This window comes from Sorex araneus, chromosome X (genome assembly GCF_027595985.1).
Source record: "Sorex araneus isolate mSorAra2 chromosome X, mSorAra2.pri, whole genome shotgun sequence".
NCBI lineage: Eukaryota > Metazoa > Chordata > Mammalia > Eulipotyphla > Soricidae > Sorex > Sorex araneus.
In genome coordinates this window covers 205,261,261-205,282,927 of record NC_073313.1, presented here as the reverse complement: position 1 = coordinate 205,282,927, position 21,667 = coordinate 205,261,261, and the positions used below count along the sequence as shown (strand labels likewise).

General features: G+C 39.0%; 1 protein-coding gene across 2 annotated transcripts in view; it reads left to right on the top strand.

The window, feature by feature from the left end:
• METTL8 (methyltransferase 8, methylcytidine) overlaps nt 1–20,600 on the top strand; it is a 103,475-nt gene extending 82,875 nt beyond the window's left edge. Inside the window, exons 6-10 of one of the 2 annotated variants that reach the window (XM_055122037.1) lie at nt 6,103–6,166; nt 12,532–12,671; nt 17,884–17,990; nt 18,506–18,571; nt 19,584–20,600. In XM_055122037.1, the coding sequence (XP_054978012.1) occupies nt 6,103–6,166; nt 12,532–12,671; nt 17,884–17,990; nt 18,506–18,571; nt 19,584–19,738 (532 nt within the window). In that variant the 3' untranslated portion in view covers nt 19,739–20,600. The remainder of the gene's footprint in view (nt 1–6,102; nt 6,167–12,531; nt 12,672–17,883; nt 17,991–18,505; nt 18,572–19,583) is intronic. The other variant, XR_008627331.1, reaches the window with a different exon arrangement.
• Nucleotides 20,601–21,667: the final 1,067 nt, after the last annotated feature.

The window sequence follows — 21,667 nt, the reverse complement described above, 5'->3', positions numbered from 1 at the left end:
TGGAAAACAATATGGACGATTCTCAAAAAATTAGAAATTGAGCTCCCATTTGACCCAGCAATACCACTGCTGGGAATATATCCCAGAGAAGCAAAAAAGTATAGTCGAAATGACATCTGCACTTATATGTTCATCGCAGCACTGTTTACAATAGCCAGAATCTGGAAAAAACCCTAGAACAGATGACTGGTTGAAGAAACTTTGGTACATCTACACAATGGAATACTATGCAGCTGTTAGAAAAAAGGAGGTCATGAAATTTGCATATAAGTGGATCAGCATGGAAAGTATCATGCTAAGTGAAATGAGTCAGAAAGAGAGAGACAGACATAGAAAGATTGCACTCATATGTGGAATATAGAATAACAGAGCAGGAGACTAACACCCAAGAATAGTAGAAATAAGTACCAGGAGGTTGACTCCATGGCTTGGAGGCTGGCCTCACATTCTGGAGAGAGGGTAACGCAGAGAAGGGATCACCAAGTATAATATGGTCAGAGGCCATGCGGGGGAAGGGTGATGTGGGCCGAATGTAGATTAGAGACTGAACACAGTGGCCACTCAACACCTTTATTGCAAACCACAACACCTAATTAGAGAGAGAGAACAAAAGGGAATACCCTGCCACAGTGGCAGGGTGGGGCGGGGTGGGGGGGAGATGGGATTAGGGAGGGTAGAAGGGATGCTAGGTTTACTGGTGGTGGAGAATGGGCACTGGTGAAGGGATGGGTTCTCAAACTTTGTAAGAGAGAAACATGAGCACAAAATTGTATAAATCTGTAACTGTACCCTCACGGTGATTCACTAATTAAAAATAAATAAATTAAAAAAAAAAGATATGTTGTACTGGGTCATAGGTATAGCTAAGCAATAGAGCACTTGCTTACATGTATGAGGTCCAAAGTTTGGTCCTGGGTACCAGACATGAATACACACAAAGATACAATGTATTTGCAAAAAAGGTTGGTTGTTCTCCAATATTATCACAAACCTAACATAATAAATACTAGGTAATTCCCAAATATCATTCCCAGTTAAAGGGACCATGTAGAAATGATTCCAACAGATTTGCGACTCTAAAACTACATCCTGTGTTTGTAATAAACAAATACTATTTGTTTATTTTCCTTTTCCAATTTCTGGGTGAATATTTCTTATTCAGTTATACCTATATATTCAGGTTCCTTCACCCCAGGAATCTCTGAACTTATCATCATCATCACCATCATCATCCCATTTGATCATCAAATTTCTCGAGTGGTCTCAGTAACGTCTCCATTAGTCCTAGTCCTGAGATTTTAGAATCTCTTTACATGTCCTTTCCCATGGTGCCGCACTGGAGGCTCTTTCAGGGTCAGGGGAATGAGACCCATCATTGTTACTGGTTTTGGCATATGAATACACCACGGGGAGTTTGCGAGGCTCTCCCATGTGGGCAGGAAACTCTCGGTAGCTTGCCAGGTTCTCCCAGAGGAAGAACTAGACTAAAAGATGTGAAGGTATTAAGCATATCATTTTTTAGTGTCTTGTTTTTCCTGTTACTGCTTATTTTTCTTGATATACAGAATATATTTAGCCTACTTGATTTTTCAGGTATCCTAATAATGCCATATAAGTAGTCATAGCTCAGTACATACTGACTGACTTATATTTTGATTCATATTTGTATTTTCCCCTTCTCTGTCCAACTAATAGTATGAGAGCTCTTGCTTCCCTTCTCCCTGACTCTTTTTTCTTTTTTGCCTCATTTTAGAAAACTTTGTAGCTCAATAACCTGAGATAATTCACTTTTAAAAGGCAAACCAGTCAGTGATTAGCCTTCCAAAGGGAGGATTAGACTTCTTCCTCTGCCTAAGAAATTATGTTTTATTATTTTTTGAGGGCATGGGATTAATGTTTTACATTTTCAGAATATTTTACCATAATTAGACCCTTGGAATTGAGAGGTGGTATCATTCTCCAAGGATCATTTAGTTCTTAAACCACCTGCCAAGAAAGTGCTTGGTGATGCGGTGGTAGTGGTGATATTTACACCTGCTTTCTGGGAGAAAGGCCAAGGCAGTCACCTGATTTTATAGAAACACTCTGGGAAGTCATTGGGTGATCACAAGACTTTTCAACTTGATCTGCTGATGCAGTGGGAATTCAGTGTCAGAGGTCACACTGCTGCTCTGTGGTTCCATGACACATGGCACATGCTTGCTTTTCTTTCGCTTCTAATCTGTTTTGTATCTTGTGGGTGTATAATAAGTACTGCCTTCATGATGAGTTAGATATGCCATGCTCAGAAAAGTGTTCTGGGTGATATGGAGATTTATAGAGAACCATAAGAAATTCTTACTGTCCAAGTTTCCTGAAAGGCAGAGGTCATCGATCTTCTTTTGATGATGATAGTAATAGTGAGGTTGATATTCACAAAAGCAGTAATAACAATGTCTACCATTTATTGGTGCTTATTCTGAGATAGGCACCTTTCTGGATGCTATATGAAATCATGCATTCCTCACAACCACCTTTTACGTCATTTTTCTCTCTTTGTTAAAGATGAGGAGACAGTCACAGAGAGATTACATGACTATTTCAAGGTCACACATCTGAGTGGTAGAGCCAAGATTCAAGACTCTGGCACTGTGATTGCAGCCCTACCTTTAGCCATCTTTGTTTGTTTGTTTTTGTTTGGGGGCCACACCCAGTGCTGCGGATGCTCAGGGCTACTCTGACTCTGTGCTCTGGGATCACTCCTGATGGTGTTGCTGGGGGTGGTACCCAGTTGGCTGCATACAAGGCAGATGATTTACCCACTGTAATATCGCTCCAACCCCACCCTTAGCCATCTTAGGGCATAGTACTCTGTATCAGAGTGTTTGCTAAGCACATTTCAAACATAAGGGGCCACTAGCAAATTACAGAGTCGCCAACATTCAGCTTTCTTAGGAAAGAATAGGAGTAATGCACCATTTTTATTTGGAATGGATAAGAAAAGATTTGCGTGCAAGTTTTACTTTCGTGTGTTGTTTGGGCCTACCCAGCAGTGACATGGCTGAACAGCATTAGTCCCTGGCTGTGTGAAGGCCATCAAGTGCTAGAGACGGAACCCAGGGCTCTGAGTATGCCAGGCACGTGCTCCAGCCTATTGAGTTACTTTCCTGAGCAGTGACAATTTCGACTTTGATTCCGTTCTGGCTAAGTTTTCATAACTAAATCCTGTTCATCACACTTTAAACTATTTGGATGGATTGTAAATGAAATGCAAATCCCTGGTATCAAAGTTACATGTGAACATGGTCTTTATCAATGAGTAGCATTCAAGTGTAAATGGAGACCAGGTGAGATATTTGTGCCAGTATTAATGTATTTATTTAGAAGATTTTCTTGCTCGAAATGCCTCCTAAATCAAATCAGGAATTCTAGTTGTGTTCTTGAGGGCTTAAATATCCTGCCACATACCTGTGAGTGCCCTCAGAAGCAACTGTGCTTCTTATACTTGGCATTTAACTCTCACTTCCGAATGCTACTACCATTCCCCCACTCACAGCAATTCCAACCCCCTCCTTCAAAATCGTAAGATTTGCACCTGAGGTTCCCCACCATGGCTACTCTTCCATAAAAGCTGTACTAAACTGATCAGGTTTCCAAGTGGACCCTAAAGTAATCTCTTAGAATTACTATTTAATTATATAATAATCTTTCTTACTCACTTGCTACCTGATAGATGGATTCTTTGACAACAGTATAGAGGGTAAGGATCAGACTAAGTGTGACACAAAAAGAATGTGTGTTCCAAAATTAGGGTCCATAATTGTGCTGACTACAGAATTCATAGCAAACACCAGTCTGTGAATGACAGTGTTCCAGCTATTGTCACTGAATTTCAGTAAAGATTGATTAAAGCTGTCTAAGTTTAGTAGAAGATAAATAAAATTAATCAATATTTTTATGAATAAATAGCAGCCTCCCGCCCCCCAAATCGGAGGCACTTCTTGAGTGACAAGTCCAGGATTTAAACAGTATTTGGTTCCAAAATCCATCTTCTTGGGGCCAGGTAGCTAACTCAAAGAGTTAAAATGTGTGCTTCACATGGGGGAGAGCCTAAGTTTAATCTTGGTCCTCTGAGCACCGCTAGATGTGACCCCCCAAAACAAAAATCCATACTCTTAGTGTTTCATTACTTTATTAATTTGTTTTGTAATATTTGGTACATGAGATGTAACAAATGTTTGACTATTATAAGATGAAAAAAGAGCAAAGAATGAGCATTTTTGTGTTTTGTTCTTTTTTAAATATTGTGTTTCAACCTGATAGCTACTGCACCTCATCAAGGCATTTGAGCCTCTGTAATAATCCCAAGACACAAATGAATGGTATACGTAGGAAGGAGGGGGATGAAGCACCAAGGGACACCAAGGGTGGAATTTGAGTAAGCTTATAAGAACTATAAGACACAGGAGTTGGAGACAGAAGAAAGAGTGCCTGCTAGGGCAAGAAGGAACAGAAAAAAAAATTTTTTTGTTCGTTTTGTTTTGGGGTCATACCTGGCAATACTTAGAGGGACCATATGGGGTGCTAGGGATTGAATTTGGGTCAGCCATGTGCAAGGCAGACACCCTGCCTGCTGTACAATTGCTATGGCCTCAGAATGGAACAGTTCTGATATATAACCTCAGAGGCATTCTATGTGAGAGTATGATTGGATGAAAGTCAAGTAAACCTAAATAATGGAGGTCCAGTAAAAACAGGTCAGGAAATTGAAAGTTACTCTGTAATTAATGAAAAGTGTTTGAAACAGTGCTGGTACAGAAGCAACATAATGATACCCTTATACCACTGTAGAAATCAATGTCTGAAAAGACTCAAGAAGCTGTTATCCCATTGAAGCTAAAGGTATCTTCAAAGATGGCACCCCACTAACCAAGCAAGTGGAAAGAGATAACCATATGGGACTATCTTAAACTAAGAAGCTTCTGCACCTCAAAAGAAAGAGTGACCAGAATACAAAGACAATCTACAGAGTGGGAAAGGATATTCACCCAATACCCATCTGATAAGAGATTGATATCAAGGATATACAAGGGACTTGTTGAACCATACAAGAAGAACTCTCCTTCACTGCTGGTGGGAATGCCGAATGGTTAAACCCTTTGGGAAAACAGTATGGACACTTCTCAAAAAATTAAAAATTAAGCTCCCATTTGACCCAGCAATACCACTTCTGGGAATATATCCCAGAGATGCAAAACAGTGTAGTAGAAATGACATCTACACTTGTATGTTCATTGCAGCATTGTTTACAATAACCAGTATCTGGAAAAAACCCAAATGCCTGAGAATAGATGACTGGTTAAAGAAACTTTGGTACATCTACACAATGAAATATTATGCAGCTGTTAGAAAAGATGAAGTCATGAAATTTGCATATAGGTGGATCAACATGGAAAGTATCATGTTATGTGAAATGAGTCAGAAAGAGAAGGACAGACATAGAAAGATTGCACTCATTTGTGGAATATAAAGTAACAGAATGGGAGACTTACACCCAAGAATAGTAGAGATGAATACCAGGAGGATTGCCTCACAGCTTGGAAGGCAGCCTCACATGCTGGGGGAAAAGGCAGCTCAGATAGAGAAGGGACCACCAAGTATGGGGTGTGTGGAGGGCCCACTCAGGATGGGAGATGCATGCTGAAAGTAGACTACAGACCAAATGATGGCCACTCAATACCTCTATTGCAAACCACAACACCCATAAGGAGAGAGAGAGCGAAAGGGAATGCCCTGCCACAGAGGCAGGGTGGGGTGCGGGATGGGGTGGGGGTAATGGGAGGGATACCAGGATCATTGGTGGTGGAGAATGGGCACTGGTGAAGAGATGGATACTTGATCATTGTATGACTGAAAGGTAAGCACGAAAGTTTGTAAGTCTGTAACTACCCCATGTTGATTCATTAAAAATAAATAAATAAAAATTTTCAAGCATAAGAAGCTGTCATCCAAAATTCTGCTGAAGAAATACTTACTAGAAGGTTCAAATGTGCTCTGATTTTTTTCTTCTGTAGTTTGAGCATTTCTGTATGCTAGATGTTAATATTTATTTTGTTTTCATAGGAATGTTTCAGGATGTTTTCTTTATTGTTGTGATTTTGCTTCTGGAGCTGTGGAGCTAGTAAAGGTATGCCTTTATTTTCTTTATAGAGATCTATGCAATTTAATTGATGCTGTAATGATATTTGGGGGGAAGGGCAGGTCTTTGGGCTGTGCTTAGGGCTTACTCCTGGCTCTGTGCTCACAAATTACTCCTGGCGGGGTTCAGGGTATCATATGGGGTTTTGTGCTTTGAATCCAGGTTGGCCAAGGGTAAGACAAGTGTCCCAAGTGTCCTACCTGCTGTACTATCACTCCAAACTCAGTAATGATTTTTTTCTTTTTGCTTTTTTGGGTCACACCCGGCGATGCACAGAGGTTATTCCTGGCTCTGAACTCAGGAATTAACCCTGGCGGTGCTCAGGGGACCATATGGGATGCTGGGAATCGAACTCGGGTTGGCTGAGTGCAAGGCAAACGCCCTACCCACTGTGCTATCACTCCAGCTCCAATGATTTTTTTGAAGTTAGTTCCATTTACAAAATAAAAGGGAGAAGGAAAACTCATAAAGTAAAACATGGAATTATACACTCCATGTTGGTTTGTGGGTAATTCCATGTGGAATGCCCCTGATTTATTTTTAACATTTGTGTATCAACTGTTATCTAATGTATATAATTTTGGGTTTTGGACCATACCTGGTCCTGCTCTGGGGATACACCTAGTGGTATTTTGGGTCCATGTGATAGAGATCAAATCAAAATTTCTTCATGCAAAGTGTGAGCTCCAGTTTGCTGATCCCTTTTTAGGTGGGGATGTGCACATGTGGCACGGCTCATGTTTGACCCAGCTCGGTGCTTGGGGGCCACTCCTGGAGATGCTTAGGGGACCATGTGATACTGGGGACCAAACCTGACTTTCCTGCATGCAAAGAATTACTTCAGCCTTTTAAGCTGTCTCCCTGGTTCCTGTGACAATTTTTAACTATGTTTTTGTTTTAATTTTTAAAATTCAGGGACTCATATAGTCTAGATGTCTATAGTCTAGAGACTAAGACTATAGTCTCTACAGTCTTAGATATTACACTAAAAACAATAGACGTTGTTTTGAATTTAAAATAAAGTTATTGGGGGCTGGAGCGATAGCACAGCGGGTAGGGCGTTTGCCTTGCATGCAGCCGACCCAGGTTCGATCCCCGGCATTCCATATGGTCCCCCAAGCACTGCCAGGAGTAATTCCTGAGTGAAAAGCCAGGAGTAACCCCTGAGCATCGCTGGGTGTGACCCAAAAAGCAAAAAAGTAAATAAATAAAATAAAATAAAATAAAATAAAGTTATTGGTACATGTAAGCAAAGCCAACAGGTCATACTAGGTGATATCTCTATGTCCCCAGAGTAAATATATAATCTGCACAGAATAGGCACTCATATATTAAAGCTTTTGAAATAAAAAATAAAAATTGAATTTATTTGGCTAATCCGCAACAACTAGTGAACACATCTTTAGCTAGAAGAGATCGTTTTAAGAGATAGAAATGAAGAAGGAAATTCTGCAAACAAGCAGGTATAGGAAACACAGCATTTAATTTCTGATAATAAAAGTAATAGTTATTAATAGCATATACTTTCTAAAACACTAGAAAATGAAAGGCAAAGATAAAATTCACCCATACTCTCACTTCCTCAGGACTTAAAGTGAATCAGTGCTAATGTTTTTCTATATGTCCATTTTATATTTTGGTAGGAAAATTCTGTCCATTTATGTGTGCATAGTTAGAAGCAGGGGGGGACGGGGCGAGGGGAGGGATACTGGGGACATTGGTGATGGAAAATGTACACTGGTAGAGGAACGGGTGTTCAATCATTATATAACTGAAACTCAAACATGAAAGCTTTATAAATGTAGCTCACGGTGATTCAATAAAAAAAATTTCAAGAAATTTAAAATTAAATAAATAAATAACAGCTTTACTGAATTGCAGTTCACACACCATAAAATAAACCATTTTAAAGCACTCAGTTGAAGGCCAGAGAGATAGTTCAAAGGACTGGAGCAACCATTGAGCAGATAACTGGAAATAGCCCCTGGGTGGTTAAAGCAAACAAAAAGTAAACAACTAAGTGATTTTCAGTATATTTACAGAGTTGTACAATCATTACCATTATCCAGTAGTAGATTGCGCAGTTATAGGATATTTATATTTTAAGCCAATGGATATAGAAAACAGGCCATAGGAGAGAAAGTGGGTACCATCTCAGTGACTCTGAAATCATATAGGAAGAATAACAATCTGGAAAATATTGGCACAACAAATATACATTCTACTAATATAGAGAAAATATTAATATACATAATTATATCATGTGAAGAACTTTAAAAGCTTAGCAATTTAAAAATGATGAAATTAAAAAGAAACATTCCCATTAAAAATGGGCAGAAGATTTAAAAAATAGAAACTGGCCAGCTCCAGCTGCATCTGCAGCTGACGGGACCATCAGGACAAGGTGATGTGTGAAAAGTGTGAAAAGAGACTTGCTAGAGTCTTCACACCAAATACATGAAAGGTTGATGCTAAGAGTACCACAGAACTACATCTCCAGAGTCACACCCATGAACCATCTCCAGTGCCATGTAAGCTCATCTATTGACCTTGCTCCAGAGACCCATAAATAAATCTCGAAAGAGATCAACTAGCCACCCAAAATCCTTTGGACTCCCATGGATGGCTGAGATGTCTGGAGCACTCAGAGGAGAGCCCAAACAAGATCCCAGAGTGGCAGCTCTGACACTCCCAAATCGCCCCCATGCCTGAATTGGAAGGTTGATGCTAAGAATACCACAGTGGGCTAAGAATGCCCCACTTGAGTCTGGGGTCAGACTCCACTGTGTCAGAACTGCTCCCCACCCAGAAATTTACCTGCTGAAAAAAATTTTTTTTAATTTATTTTATTGAATCACCATGTGGAAAGTTACAAAGTTCTCAGGCTTATGTCTCAGTTATACAATGCTCAAACACCCGTCCCTTCACCAGTGCCCATATTCCACCACCAATAAAAAAAAAAAACAGTATACATCCCACCCCTCACCCCCCAAACCCCCTCACTGCGTAACTGATAAATTTCACTTCCTTTTCTCTTTACCTTGATTACATTCCATATTTCAACACAAAACTCACTATTGTTGTTGGAGTTTCAACACAGACTCACTATTTTTGTTGGAATTTATCCCCCAAGAATACAGCCCTATTGACAAGGAAATATTTGATAATTAGTTTTCCACTGATGAGAATGAAGAGATAAAAAGTTTACAATTTCTGTATTTTAGTAATTAAGTCCAGGGAGATTTAAGTTGGAAATTGAATCATTTCCCTTCCTGGAGCAGTATGGAGCAAAAGCTTAGTTCACAGTCTGGATACATGGTTGCAACCCCAAGTCATATAGCTGTCTCTGGCTCCTGCTCCTTCCGCAGCCACTTGGCTGTGCAAAGGCATAGCCACCCGGGTCGAATCTCGGCCAGAGCCCGAGCTCCGGCCCCGGCCCAAGACTGCCCAAGCGTCCCGCTGTTTCAAGTTCAAAGCACTTTTTTTTTCCATGCCACAAAGTTCATACCTGCTCAAAGGTCCCATAAAATGTCGGACACCACGCCTCCTCCTCCCGGAGGGAAGAGAGACCAAGGAAGAAGGATATTTCCTCCATTAGCCGGCGTGGGGCAAAAGCTTAGTCTGGATACATGGTTGCAAGCACTCGCTGGAACCCCAAGTTATATAGCTGGCTCTGGCTCCTGCTCGTTCTGCAGCCACTCGGCTGTGCAAAGGCATGGCCACCCGGGTCGAATCTCGGCCGGAGCCCAAGCTCCGGCCCCGGCCCCTACCTGCTGAAAATTTAGATATGCAGGTCTTTTGACTGAAATCTCCAGGCTTCCCCGGAGTCAGAATGGGCTACCTCTTCCTACCTCCCTGTATTTCTGGGAACCGGGAAGTCATGTCCACACCCCAAAGCCACCACCAGTTGATAATTTAACTCTAGCTATACCACCCAGTTAAAAATTCTGGACTTCCTGGAAAGAAGGCCTCAAAGGCGGCTTTGTGATAGCTCCAAACTCTACAATACTGAAAATCCAGAAATAGCAGTCCAGTTTGGGTGGGATATAACATAGACTGCAACCAATCTCTATTAACAAAACATAAATACAGAAGGCTTAACCTGTAACATCGTCTTAGTTATCCTTTATACAAGGACTTAATGTCTCCATAATGAGATACAACAACTCACACTAATTTTCTTATAAGGAAATACTTTCTGATCATTGTAATAGTAATTTATTGGCAAGTAATATAAAATAACTTATTTTATATTAATTTGTTTATATATATTATAAATTTATTTATTATAATTATTAGATATAAAATAAATTATTTTATATTGGGGGTAGGTTTGAGGGATGTTTGGGAAAATTGGAGACTGTAGTGGAAGAAAGGTGATAATAGTGGTGAGATTGGTGTTGGAATACTGAATGCCTGTAACAAATCATCACAAACAAATTTACAAATTATGGTGTTTATATAAATTGTAGGGGGGAAACTTACATAAGTAAACCATACTGTAACTCCGAAACATATTAGCACAGAATTTCTTTAAAAGTTTTATTAGTTACAAGTAAGTCATGATTATTACCATAATGAGATCCAAATCTAAAATAAAATTTAATGCAATATATTTTAGATTCCAGAGTTGAAAACTACTTCTGTAAACAAGAACAAGCATTTTATTATATTGTATTCTATTTTACTATATTGTAATAGATATACAGTAGTTATTATATTGTATTTTATTATATTGTGTTATTTTCCTTATTTACATAGTTAAAATCTTATAGCAATAACAAATTGGCTCTTACTGATTTATTTTCTGATCATTCTATTTGCCATTTCTTAAAGTTTCATTGGAACAAGTAATATAAAGTAAATTTGTTATGTGACTAAGGGAGCTGGTTGGGGATGGGAGAGAAACTGGGGACATTGGTGGAGGGAAGGTCACACTGGTGGTGTTGGAACACTAAATGCCTGAAACAACTGTATTGTGAACAACTTTGTAAATCACAGTGTTTTTAATAAAAATAAAATAAAAAGAAATTTTTAAAAAATAATACATACTTCTCCAAGGGACATAGAGATGGGCAACAGACATAAGAAAAGTTGCTCAGTGTCATTTACTGGGAAAATGGAATTAAAACCATATTAAGATACCACCTCACACTCATGAGGATTGTTTACATGAAAGCAAATACAACCAGTACTAATGAGGATATGGAGAAAAAGGAACTTTTTATTGGGAGTGTAATGTGGTGTGGCCATTTTGGAAAATGGTATGGGCCTCAGCCCAAAGCTAAAAGAATTGTCATATTGTGACCCAACAGTCATACTTCTGAAGAATGTGAAAACATAAACTTGAAAACTTGTATCTACCCTAATGTTTAATACAGTGATATTTTCAATAGTTTAAACATGGAAACAGTCAAGGTGCCCATTGATAGATGATTGGATAAGGGAAATGTGTGTGTGTATGGGCTGGAATGATAGCATAGTGAGTAGGGCGTTTGCCTTGCATGCAGCCAACCCAGGTTCAATTCCTCCACCCCTCTCGGAGAGCCTGGCAAGCTACCCATGGTGTATTCGATATGCCAAAAACAGTAACAAGTCTTACACTGGAGATGCTACTGGTGCCCACTCTAACAAATCGATGAGCAATGGGATGACAGTGATACAGTGACAGTGTGTGTGTATATGCACACACATTTGCACACATGTATATATATATATATATACATGTGTGTATATATACAACAGACTACTGTTTAGCTATTTATAAAAAAGGTGAAACTTGCCAGTTATAACAAAATAGAAGGAATTTGAGTGGATGACATACCAGACATACCAGATACTGCCTATGTGTAATATAATTACATAAATTTAAAGAAAGGACATAGTGAAATAAAAACAAACTATTCAATACAACTAACAGGTTATCAAAGAGAAGAGGGTGATAGATGGGAGAAAGGGTGGGGGGGTCTAAAGGAAGTTATTTTTTACAACCAGTACAATGTTATTTTTTTGTGTTCTCTTACAAATAAATAAAAAAAATAATTAATAATACTAGGCAGGCTTCCAAAAATACTGCTTACTGACTCAAGTCTTGCCTACTCAACTTTTAAAATTAAAATGGGATTGCAACAAATATTTGTTCTCAAGTCCAAGGGCTAGACTTAACTATTTTATGGCAGCTCAAAATCAGTGAACAGAATACTGAATTGGAAATAAAGTGCATTTAAATCACAGAAGCAGGCATTTGGGGGGGAGTAAAAAAAATAAAGGAGGCGCTTCTATTTCTTATTTTAAAAATATACTAGAAGTCTGCTAATTACTTTTCCCACCCTTTTGTTTTTACATCATGACAGACTCACTCTTCCTTCAGAGCAGCACAGTGCCATGCCTTCGTTCATGATGTCTGTGATGATGGCTTACCCTACCCTTTTCCAGACGGGATCCTGGATGTCATCCTCCTTGTCTTTGTGCTCTCTTCTATTCATCCTGACAGGTAAATGCAGATGAAAGGGCACGGAAACCTTGTAAAGCTCTTTTATCGGTAGTGCTTTCCAGAACTATCAAAGCACAAATGACAATTCTTGAATTTCTTGTTTAGCGAACGACATTATATTTAATATGCAGCCTTTTAAATGCAGTGTTTCCTTTCTTCAGACTTTTAGAAAGGAGCTGGTCAAACTACTTCATTAGTGAGCTTTCTGTCACTGTCAAAATGAAGTGAACATATCCTGGCAAGGCACATACCTATTAAAAATGACAGCATTCGAGGAAATTACAAATTCAGAACAGCCTAATCGACTCCCAAGAGGGAAATTGTACTTGGCGATCAGAAACAAACATATTTGATTTAGCCTCTTCCTGGATGTTCATGAAGTGGTAGGCTCTAGCTGTTTGGCTTCATACTGGTCTGTTGACAGGCTTTAAAAAATTGTTGTAGTGGGACCAGAGAGATAGTACAGCAGGTAGAGCACTTGCCTTGCATGGCCAACCCTGGTTCAATCCCCAGCATCCTGTAAGTTCTCCCAAGTCCCTCCAAGGAGTGATCCCTGAGCTCAGAGCCAGAAGTAAGTCCTGAGCACCTCCAGGTTTAGCCCAAAAAGGCAAAATTGTTTTAAAGAAGCCCACTAGGAAATTAAGAATTATTTAGTATTTTCCAGGTTAACCTGGGATTTTTATAATCTAAGATTAACCGAGTATCATTATTTAAATACTTATGGCCAACTTTTTTCCCACACAATGTATTTTGTAACAGTAGCCATAGCTCTCTCCAATGAGAACGTATAAATAATAGTATGCACTAACATAATGGCCACTTTTCTTACACTTTTGCCACATCATATGTATTAAGGCATATGTGGCAAGTGGCAAGGCTTGTCTGGGACTTTGCCTTCACAAGTTTCCTAACGTGGTGTTTTCCTGATCCTCGAGTAACAGACACAGATTTGGCATCATCTGCCTATCGTTTGTTAAGTGTGACCCTTTCCCAAAAAACCCTGCAATTGCAAACTCACTAAGACCCTTTATAGTTCTGGTATGTCTCTTTTAGAGAGTACCAGTTTGATAACTTATTGAAAAAAAATTAGATTTCTAAATCTAAACAAAAGCTGTATATGTACCTGGTAAGATATCTCAGGTTCCATGAAACTACTTTTTTTCCCACTTTCTATAACCTGTTCCTCTCTACTAATCTGTTTAGACTATTGCATTATTCAGGTACTGGTAGAAAGATTTAATTATGTATTTTGTTTCATAGTTAAAAGGAAGAATAGTTAAAAGGTTGGAGTAGGAGGATAGAGAACAAGATTTTCTATTTGACACCCATAACAGGAAATGTTTAAATTCCAAAAAAGACCACAAAAAGACTATTTGAAATTCGTTTAGATCATGTATTTTCTCATGATTTGAATTGAATGTTAAAGAGAAGGGGAAGCAGATGTCTTGGGAAGATTGCTTTTATAGTACAGTATGTTCATTCTATTTATTTATTATAAAATAAATTCAGATGATCAGCTCAGTAGCCACTTTACCTTAAATGGAAATGATCTAAAAATAAGGTAATCAAGTAGAAGTCATACAACAGTAAGTGAAAAAACAAGGTATTTCTCTTTAGGTTTTTTAATACTATGGTAATAGATTCAGCTCCAGGAAAGTTCTGGAAAAGTGGCTTCTTCCCAGCTTTTAAAATCCATGCACAAATGAACAACAAGCAATTCAGCTAGACCTCGAATGTGGGGGTTTCAGCTTAAATGGGAATAAACCGTAGAGCACCACAAAAGAAAAGTCAACTGTTCTTCTAGTCCAAGAAATAAAAGAATGTTTACCACAGATCAAAGCATAGAGATGAAATCAATAAATATTCATTTTTTTTTAATCTACTCTGTTTCCTTCTCCTTTTCTTCTATCCAGAGTTAGATGAGGTTAACAGAGTTGGTTAGGGGGGAAAAACGAAGACACTTTCTTCCATTCTTGCCTTAGTCATTTCACCACAGCTCATCTCAGGAGCTGACTCTGGAACTACCCAGGGGCCAAAATGGAAGGATCAAAAGCAGCAGCTCCTCACTGCTGTTCTTATCCCCCTCCCCTCCCAACCCCACACTGGTCTCCATTCACAACTATAGACCTTAAAGGATAGTTACGAAGAAGGGATTTGCTGGAGGAGGTATATATATTTTGAAGTATTTGGCTCTTTGTTTTTTCTGTATTTTCCTTCATGCATATTTTACTAATAATTGCAGAGACAAATTTTTCTCTGTACATGAACTCTTTATCCTGAAACCAGGTATTTTAAGATTCAGGCATGATCTTCTTTAATTGCTTAAGTCTAAAGCTACAAACACAGTATGAAAATAACCTGTAAAATATAAACAAGAAAAATACTTTTCTTTTTCTCCTTCATGTTATGTTCCATTTTTATTTCTGTTTTTAATTTTTAAATTTTTTTTTTAAACTTTAAACACTGTGCTTTACAAAGATGTTTATAATATAGCCGTTTTGGACATTCAGTGTTCCAACACCCATCACGTCCCCATTTTCCCAGCCATCCCCTATGCCTACCCCCTTAGCAGGCATCAAATAATTTATTTTATATTGCTTGTAAATAGATAATGGAATTTTAAGACATAGAGTAAAAGAAAACTTGTGAAAATTGTTATATCTCACCATGGGGTCATTCAGTCTTTGTCTGAGAGTTTGCTATGGTTTTTGTTATTAATTGAGCCTTCTGTGTTCATTGAACTCAGTTGGTTTCTATGTTACTTCCTCATCTAAGTTGGTGTGTTCCTACTAGAATGTCAGTATTGTGAAATTTGAAGGTGTTGCAGGACCACATATGCAGCCGTATGCTCCAGAAACACTGTTGAACTGAGCTGATGAGTTGCCGTGGCTGCCAGGGTTTCCGGAGCTGCCAGAGTATGGAGGGAAGAGGAGGCTGCCTGCTCCTGCTCTGAGAATACCCCAGAGTTCCCAGCCTGAAAACTGACGTACCTGGAATTTTTGTCAGTTTGAGGTTTCCTCAGAGATGTGTCAAGAAGCAGTGGAGTTGAGGCCATGGCGTGCGGGCAGCTGTGGGATGTGGGTGCAGCTGCCAGAGCTTTAGCATAGTGGGGACTCAGCCCACCTCCCTCCCAAGGATGCCCCAGAGTTTACAGCCCAGAGACTGGTGTACCCATAAATTTCAGGTGGCTTGGCTTGGATCTCTTCCAAGATTTAATCATGAATCTGTAAAGCTTCATGGGTTGACGGATGAGTTTTCATGACAACAGATGTGGGATGTGGGGTATGGCTGCCTATGTTCCATTTGTAAAAGAGATTATCTAGTCATGTTTCCTGTTTCTATCATACTTCACTCATTTGTACTTTATTTTCTTGCTCTCTCTTTCATATATGCCTGATATAATCAATCTTACACACACACGCACATAAAAGCACATATTCACACATACATACCCATTATTCTAATTAATGAGAAATTTGCAGATTATCTGATCCAAATTCCTCATTTTTAAAAAAACAGGATATTCAGAGGCTGTACATTGCTTAGATAAAGCAAAAGTTGCGGGGCTAGAGCAATAGTACAGCGGGTAGGGGCGTTTGCCTTGCACGCAGCCAACCCGGGTTCAATTCCCACCATCCCATATGGTCCCCTGAGCACCGCCAGGAGTTATTCCTGAATATAAAGCCAGGAATAAACCTGTACATTGCCGGGTGTGACCCCAAAAAGAAAAAAAAAGTTGCAGGGAGTCTACAAACATGCTCCCCTTTACTGCTGTCTTCCAAAGGCAGATACTGAGGGCTGATTTTGTACTTTGATGGTCATTCCTGCTGAGCTTTTCTCAGCAGAGCTCCTTAGACAGCCACTCTCAGCCCACCCCCCAGAATTACTAAAACATTTTAAATTTTTGCCATGTATCATCCATAATTACACGTAAAGGCCATGAACACTTAACCAAAAGAACATTAAACCAGGATCTGTCAGGAGGTGTTGTAGTCTTTGACTGGGAACTGCATCAGTAAAGTAAACAAAGAAACTAAATAAAGGCTTGCCATGCAAATATAATTTAAATAGTAAGGAGAATAGAATTCTCTGAGGGGAAATCACATGAGTGAAAGCATCTACTGCTCAGAGCCAAGCTTGTAACATATGACTGGAGGAGATGCTTAAAATTAGGAATTAGTTGAAAAATAGTAGAGAGATTAATTGAGGTCATTTGTAGCTCTTAAGGTGTCTCAATGCAAGAAATTAAGATGTTTATTCTGTGGATTAAAATCATGAAAATTTTTGAGCAAAGGGACAATTTGACAAAACCATCATTTTGGGGTAGTTTTTTTTTTTTTTGGAGGGGGGAGTGACACCCTGAAGCTTCTCCCAGCTGGGGCTGCCTGGGAGATCATTTGTGGCGCTAGGGATTGAACTTTTTCCTAGGTGCTAGGAAAGTGCCTTCCCTTCGGTACTATCTCTCTTGCCCAACAAAACCATGTTAAACAAAATCTGTAACATGCAGGAAGAAATGACAGGGAGAATAATCAAACATGTTAAGAAGCTCTTCTGTTTCCATCCCTGAGAAGGTAGGAGTTTACAAGAAGGCAGTACGAATGGGAAACAAAAGAGAAAATATCAAAGATGTCATTTAAAAAAAGAAGTACAATTTGATGATCAAATGATTGTGGAGAGAATAGCAGAAGAAGAGAAAAGTGAAAGGGATAAAAGATTTCTCTGAGGTTCTATACTTCGGTGAATGATGCTATCTTTAAACTAAATAATCAGGAGGAAAAGGGACTCATTTTGGAGGGAAAATGATCCATTTGATGGTGTACAATTTGGCCTGGCTCTATCTTTTATCTATCTTGCAAAGAATATAAAGTGACTTTAGTTTTTGTCTGGCTCACTGGTTACCTTAATTTGCTGTACATATCAGGAAATGTCTGTGGTTTTGCATTTTGGTGTTGTCAACCTCCATGAACCTTGTGAAGTTAGCACTGGTCATTTGGGTGCTTTCTATATACCACCCTGGACCTTTTGAATTTAATAATTTAGCAAATTTGTATTCTTTTCTGTTCTATGTAAAATATTTGTTTTTATGGCCCTCATGCTTGTATTTAGAGTAACTTGGGTTTATTCAGCTTTTCTTATATCATCTTTAAGAAGGTTAAGTGTAGCATGGGAAACAAGTTTTTAGTAAGAGAGTAATCTTGCTTTGTTTTCAAAGGATGCAAAGTGTTATAAACCGACTGAGCAAGTTACTGAAACCTGGGGGAATGCTATTATTTCGGGACTATGGAAGATATGATAAGACTCAACTTCGTTTTAAAAGTGGTAATAGTATATTCTGTTGGAAGTTTTTTTGTTTTTTTATTGTGAGGTGGGATGGGTCTTTGAGCCATACCTGGGATTACATAGGGATCACTCCTGGCTCTGTGCTCAGGGATTAGTCCTGATGCTGCTTAGGAAACCATGGGCAATGCTGGGGATCAAACTGGGTTGACCTCATGCAAGGCCTTAACCCCTGTAGTTATTTTCATGTGTTATAAAGCCTAGTTTCTTAAATTGTGGGTCACAGATCTGGTAACATAACGGATGTTGGGCTCACTAAACATTTTGCAGCAATGAAAGATTTCTGAATTCACAGCACCCGAAAATTATTTCAAAATCAGACACATAATGAATTTGAGGTGTTTCTCTCAGCACTCACCCTTGTTACCTATAACAGGTGAAAAGAGATTAAATGGAAAAGATTTAAGCATTGTTATAAGGAATGCTTTGCATATATTTTTGTCAAGTTTTTTGTTCTTGTTTTTGTTTTAATAAATACTAAATTGCTTTTTTTTTAGGACATTGTTTATCTGAAAATTTTTACGTTCGAGGAGATGGCACCAGAGCATATTTCTTTACAGAAGGTATGCTTACCTGTAAGAAGAAATTATTAGTTATAAAAACTCTGTGGTTATTATTTCAGGGAGAAGCTCAAAAGCTCTAAAAATGAGGCTACAGTAGTTGATTAAATATTGGATATCTTCGTACTTTGCTGACTGTGTTCTATGTAAAAATTTGAAAATGGCCTTTTTGCCTTTTAATATTTTTCCAGTGGAAACTGCTTTAAAGAATCACTTGTTTCATCCTTAGACCCAAATGAAGGTATTCTCTGTTCCATTTTGGAGGTAGTATTAGCCCTAAGATGAAAAAAAAAATGATGACATGTCATAGCCAAAGGAAAAAATTTGATTCTAAGAATCTATAGAAAATAATTTATCTCTTGTCAGTTTCTCATTTTAAAAAAACATCTAAAATGAATCCTGTAATTCAAGGACTTTCCCCAAACTTATATAAGGATGTTTAAAATGTGCCATTGAGGTCTCTTCAAGTCAACAAATTTAGAGAAGGGGCACCTTTCAAAATATTGAAAACTTCAACCAGCGGTGCTGTGTATCTATTTCTGTCAGCTGTTTTAGTCTGTTCATACTTAATATTTCTTTCATTTTGTGCAATATCGAATTTTTTTAAGCTTAGAAAAACCATAAATCTTACATAAGGAAGGAAAGTGTTGCCTAGATCTTATGCCCTGATCAATGGTTGCAGGTCCCTTTAGGGCTCTTGAGGCACTCCCTCATTTACCAGAGGTCTGTAATTGACAGGAGCTCAAGTTCATGAACTCTAGAGGTAGTAGTCTGCTCTGAGAAGGGTACTTCTTCATTCTGTGAACTCTTTTGGACCTGCAACTTCAAGAAAATTGGCACACTAATGTGAAGAAGATTTCACTTGGTTTCAGAGTCTTCCTTTACTAATTTGTACTAGAGAATGTTTCTTGGTATAAATGAAATTTAGTTGCTTAATGCTTCCATTCATGTTCCATTGTTTATGACTGCTTTACAGTAATATGTCATACATTTGGTTACCATTTTTTACTTACAGGAGAAGTCCATGATATGTTCTGCAAGGCTGGTTTAGAAGAGAAGCAAAATCTGGTTGATCGTCGATTACAAGTTAATAGAAAGAAACAAGTGAAAATGCACCGAGTGTGGGTTCAAGGCAAATTCCAGAAACCATTATATGTACGGACAAGTTAATACAAGGGGGGGAAATAAAGTGAAAATAACACCAAGTGTGGGTTCAAGGCAAGCTCCTTAACCACTAACCCTTGACTCAGAAAAGCTTCAAATCAGCATTTTCTCTTCTTTATCATGGTTTGTTTGAACTTATGTATCATGTTAAGAAGAAGAGAAGAGGACTTCATTACTTGAAGATTTCTGTAAACTTTACAGTTTTGGAAAATCATAAGAAAAGGAGGGACTTTATATACCCTGCTATTCATCATAGGTGAGCTTCGTTGTGCATACTAAGCCCGTGTAAGTGATCTGAAGAGTGTACCTTATTCTGGTTCTCAGAACTTAAAATAGTCAAAGCGTCTTTGAACTTACTGTGTCTAAACTTTTGTTGTTGTTGTTGTTCTTTGAATTTTTGTTTTGGTTTGGTTTTTTGGATCATACCCAGCAGTAAGCCTAGGGCTTACTTCTGACTCTGCTCCGTGTTCACCCCTAGTGGAACTCAGGGGACTATATGGGGTGTCAGTGATCAAACTCAGATTAGCTGTTCATAAGGCAAGCTCCCTGCCCACTGTACTGTCTCTCCAGCTCCTGTCCTTTGAATTTTTTAAAACAATTTGATTAAATCACGAAGTCAAATCATTCTGCAGACCCATACCTGCCATTTTTTAGAAGTAAAAGGAAACCGTCTGTTTTATTTAAGTGTGTTCGTCAAACACAGTTGACTTCCTTCTGTAGCTCTCTGATAGCGCTTGCCAACTCTCCTTGTTTCCAGGCAGGTCACATGACCAAGATGAATGTGTGTTGTTTTTTATTTATTTTTTGGTCTATTTTCCCTCAGACTTTTCATTTTAATTCAAAAACTGATGATTAAAATAAAATTTTGTTTCTCTTTCCTAAGTGTGACCCAGGGTAATATTATTTTCAGTGTATTTGATATATAACTTGTTACAAGTTCTCTTTATTTGTTTATTTATTTTAGTTTGGGGGCCACACACCTGTGGAGACTCAGGTTTACTCCTGCCTTGGCACTCAGGTACCATTTCTGGCAGGACTCGGTAACTATACGGAGTGCCCAAGATTGAACCTAGTTCTGTTGCATGCAAGGCAAACACCCTACCCCCTGTACTGTTACTCTGGCCCTATGAGTTCCCTTTAAGTAATTACTCTGTCATCCCATTGCTCATCAATTGCTCGAGCGGGTGCCAGTAAAGTCTCCATTCATCCCTGTCGCATGCTAGTGTAGCCCAATGGTGTCTTCTCACTCCAGGAACATGAAGAGCACGTTATTGTTAGTGTTTTTGGCAAATCAAATGCGTCACGGGTAGCTTGCCAGGCTCTGCCGTGCAAGCGGGATATCCTTGGTAGCTTGCCAGGCTCTCCAAAAGGTATGGAAAAATGAGTACAGAGTGTCTTATGATGTGTCCTGCGGCCATGTGGTCCAGGAATATATTCACTCTGTATGTGACGCTTGGCCCAAGCATGTGGTAAGCGGCCTGGAGCATGGTGGCGGTTGGGTTGTGGAGGTCGGTTGCTGAGGCTGGGTTTCTTGGGACGGGGAGGGCTCTCAACCACCCCTTTGGGATGCCCCAAGTGAAAACAGCCTTGTGTGGAGTCCAGTGGCATGGTTATGGGGCCTCATCTTATGCTCTTTTCCAGGAAAAGCAACCGTGAGTTCTGGATGGTGGCCGATGACGAGATTATCTGGCACCGGCAGGAGGTGGCATATGGTTGTGACCCCTGGGTCACTGGAGACTGGGGGAAGCAGGCAGAGGACCTCTGCTTCCGGGTCCTGTTGAGCCCAGAGTCCAAGGTCACAGAGTAATTACTATTGTAATTACTATTGTAGAAAATTCTTAAATTACAGCAATTAAAAATTTACTTATCAGGCCAAGGATATAATGCCAAAAGCTAGACCCTATGCATTGCATGCAAGAGTCCTGGTCTGATCCC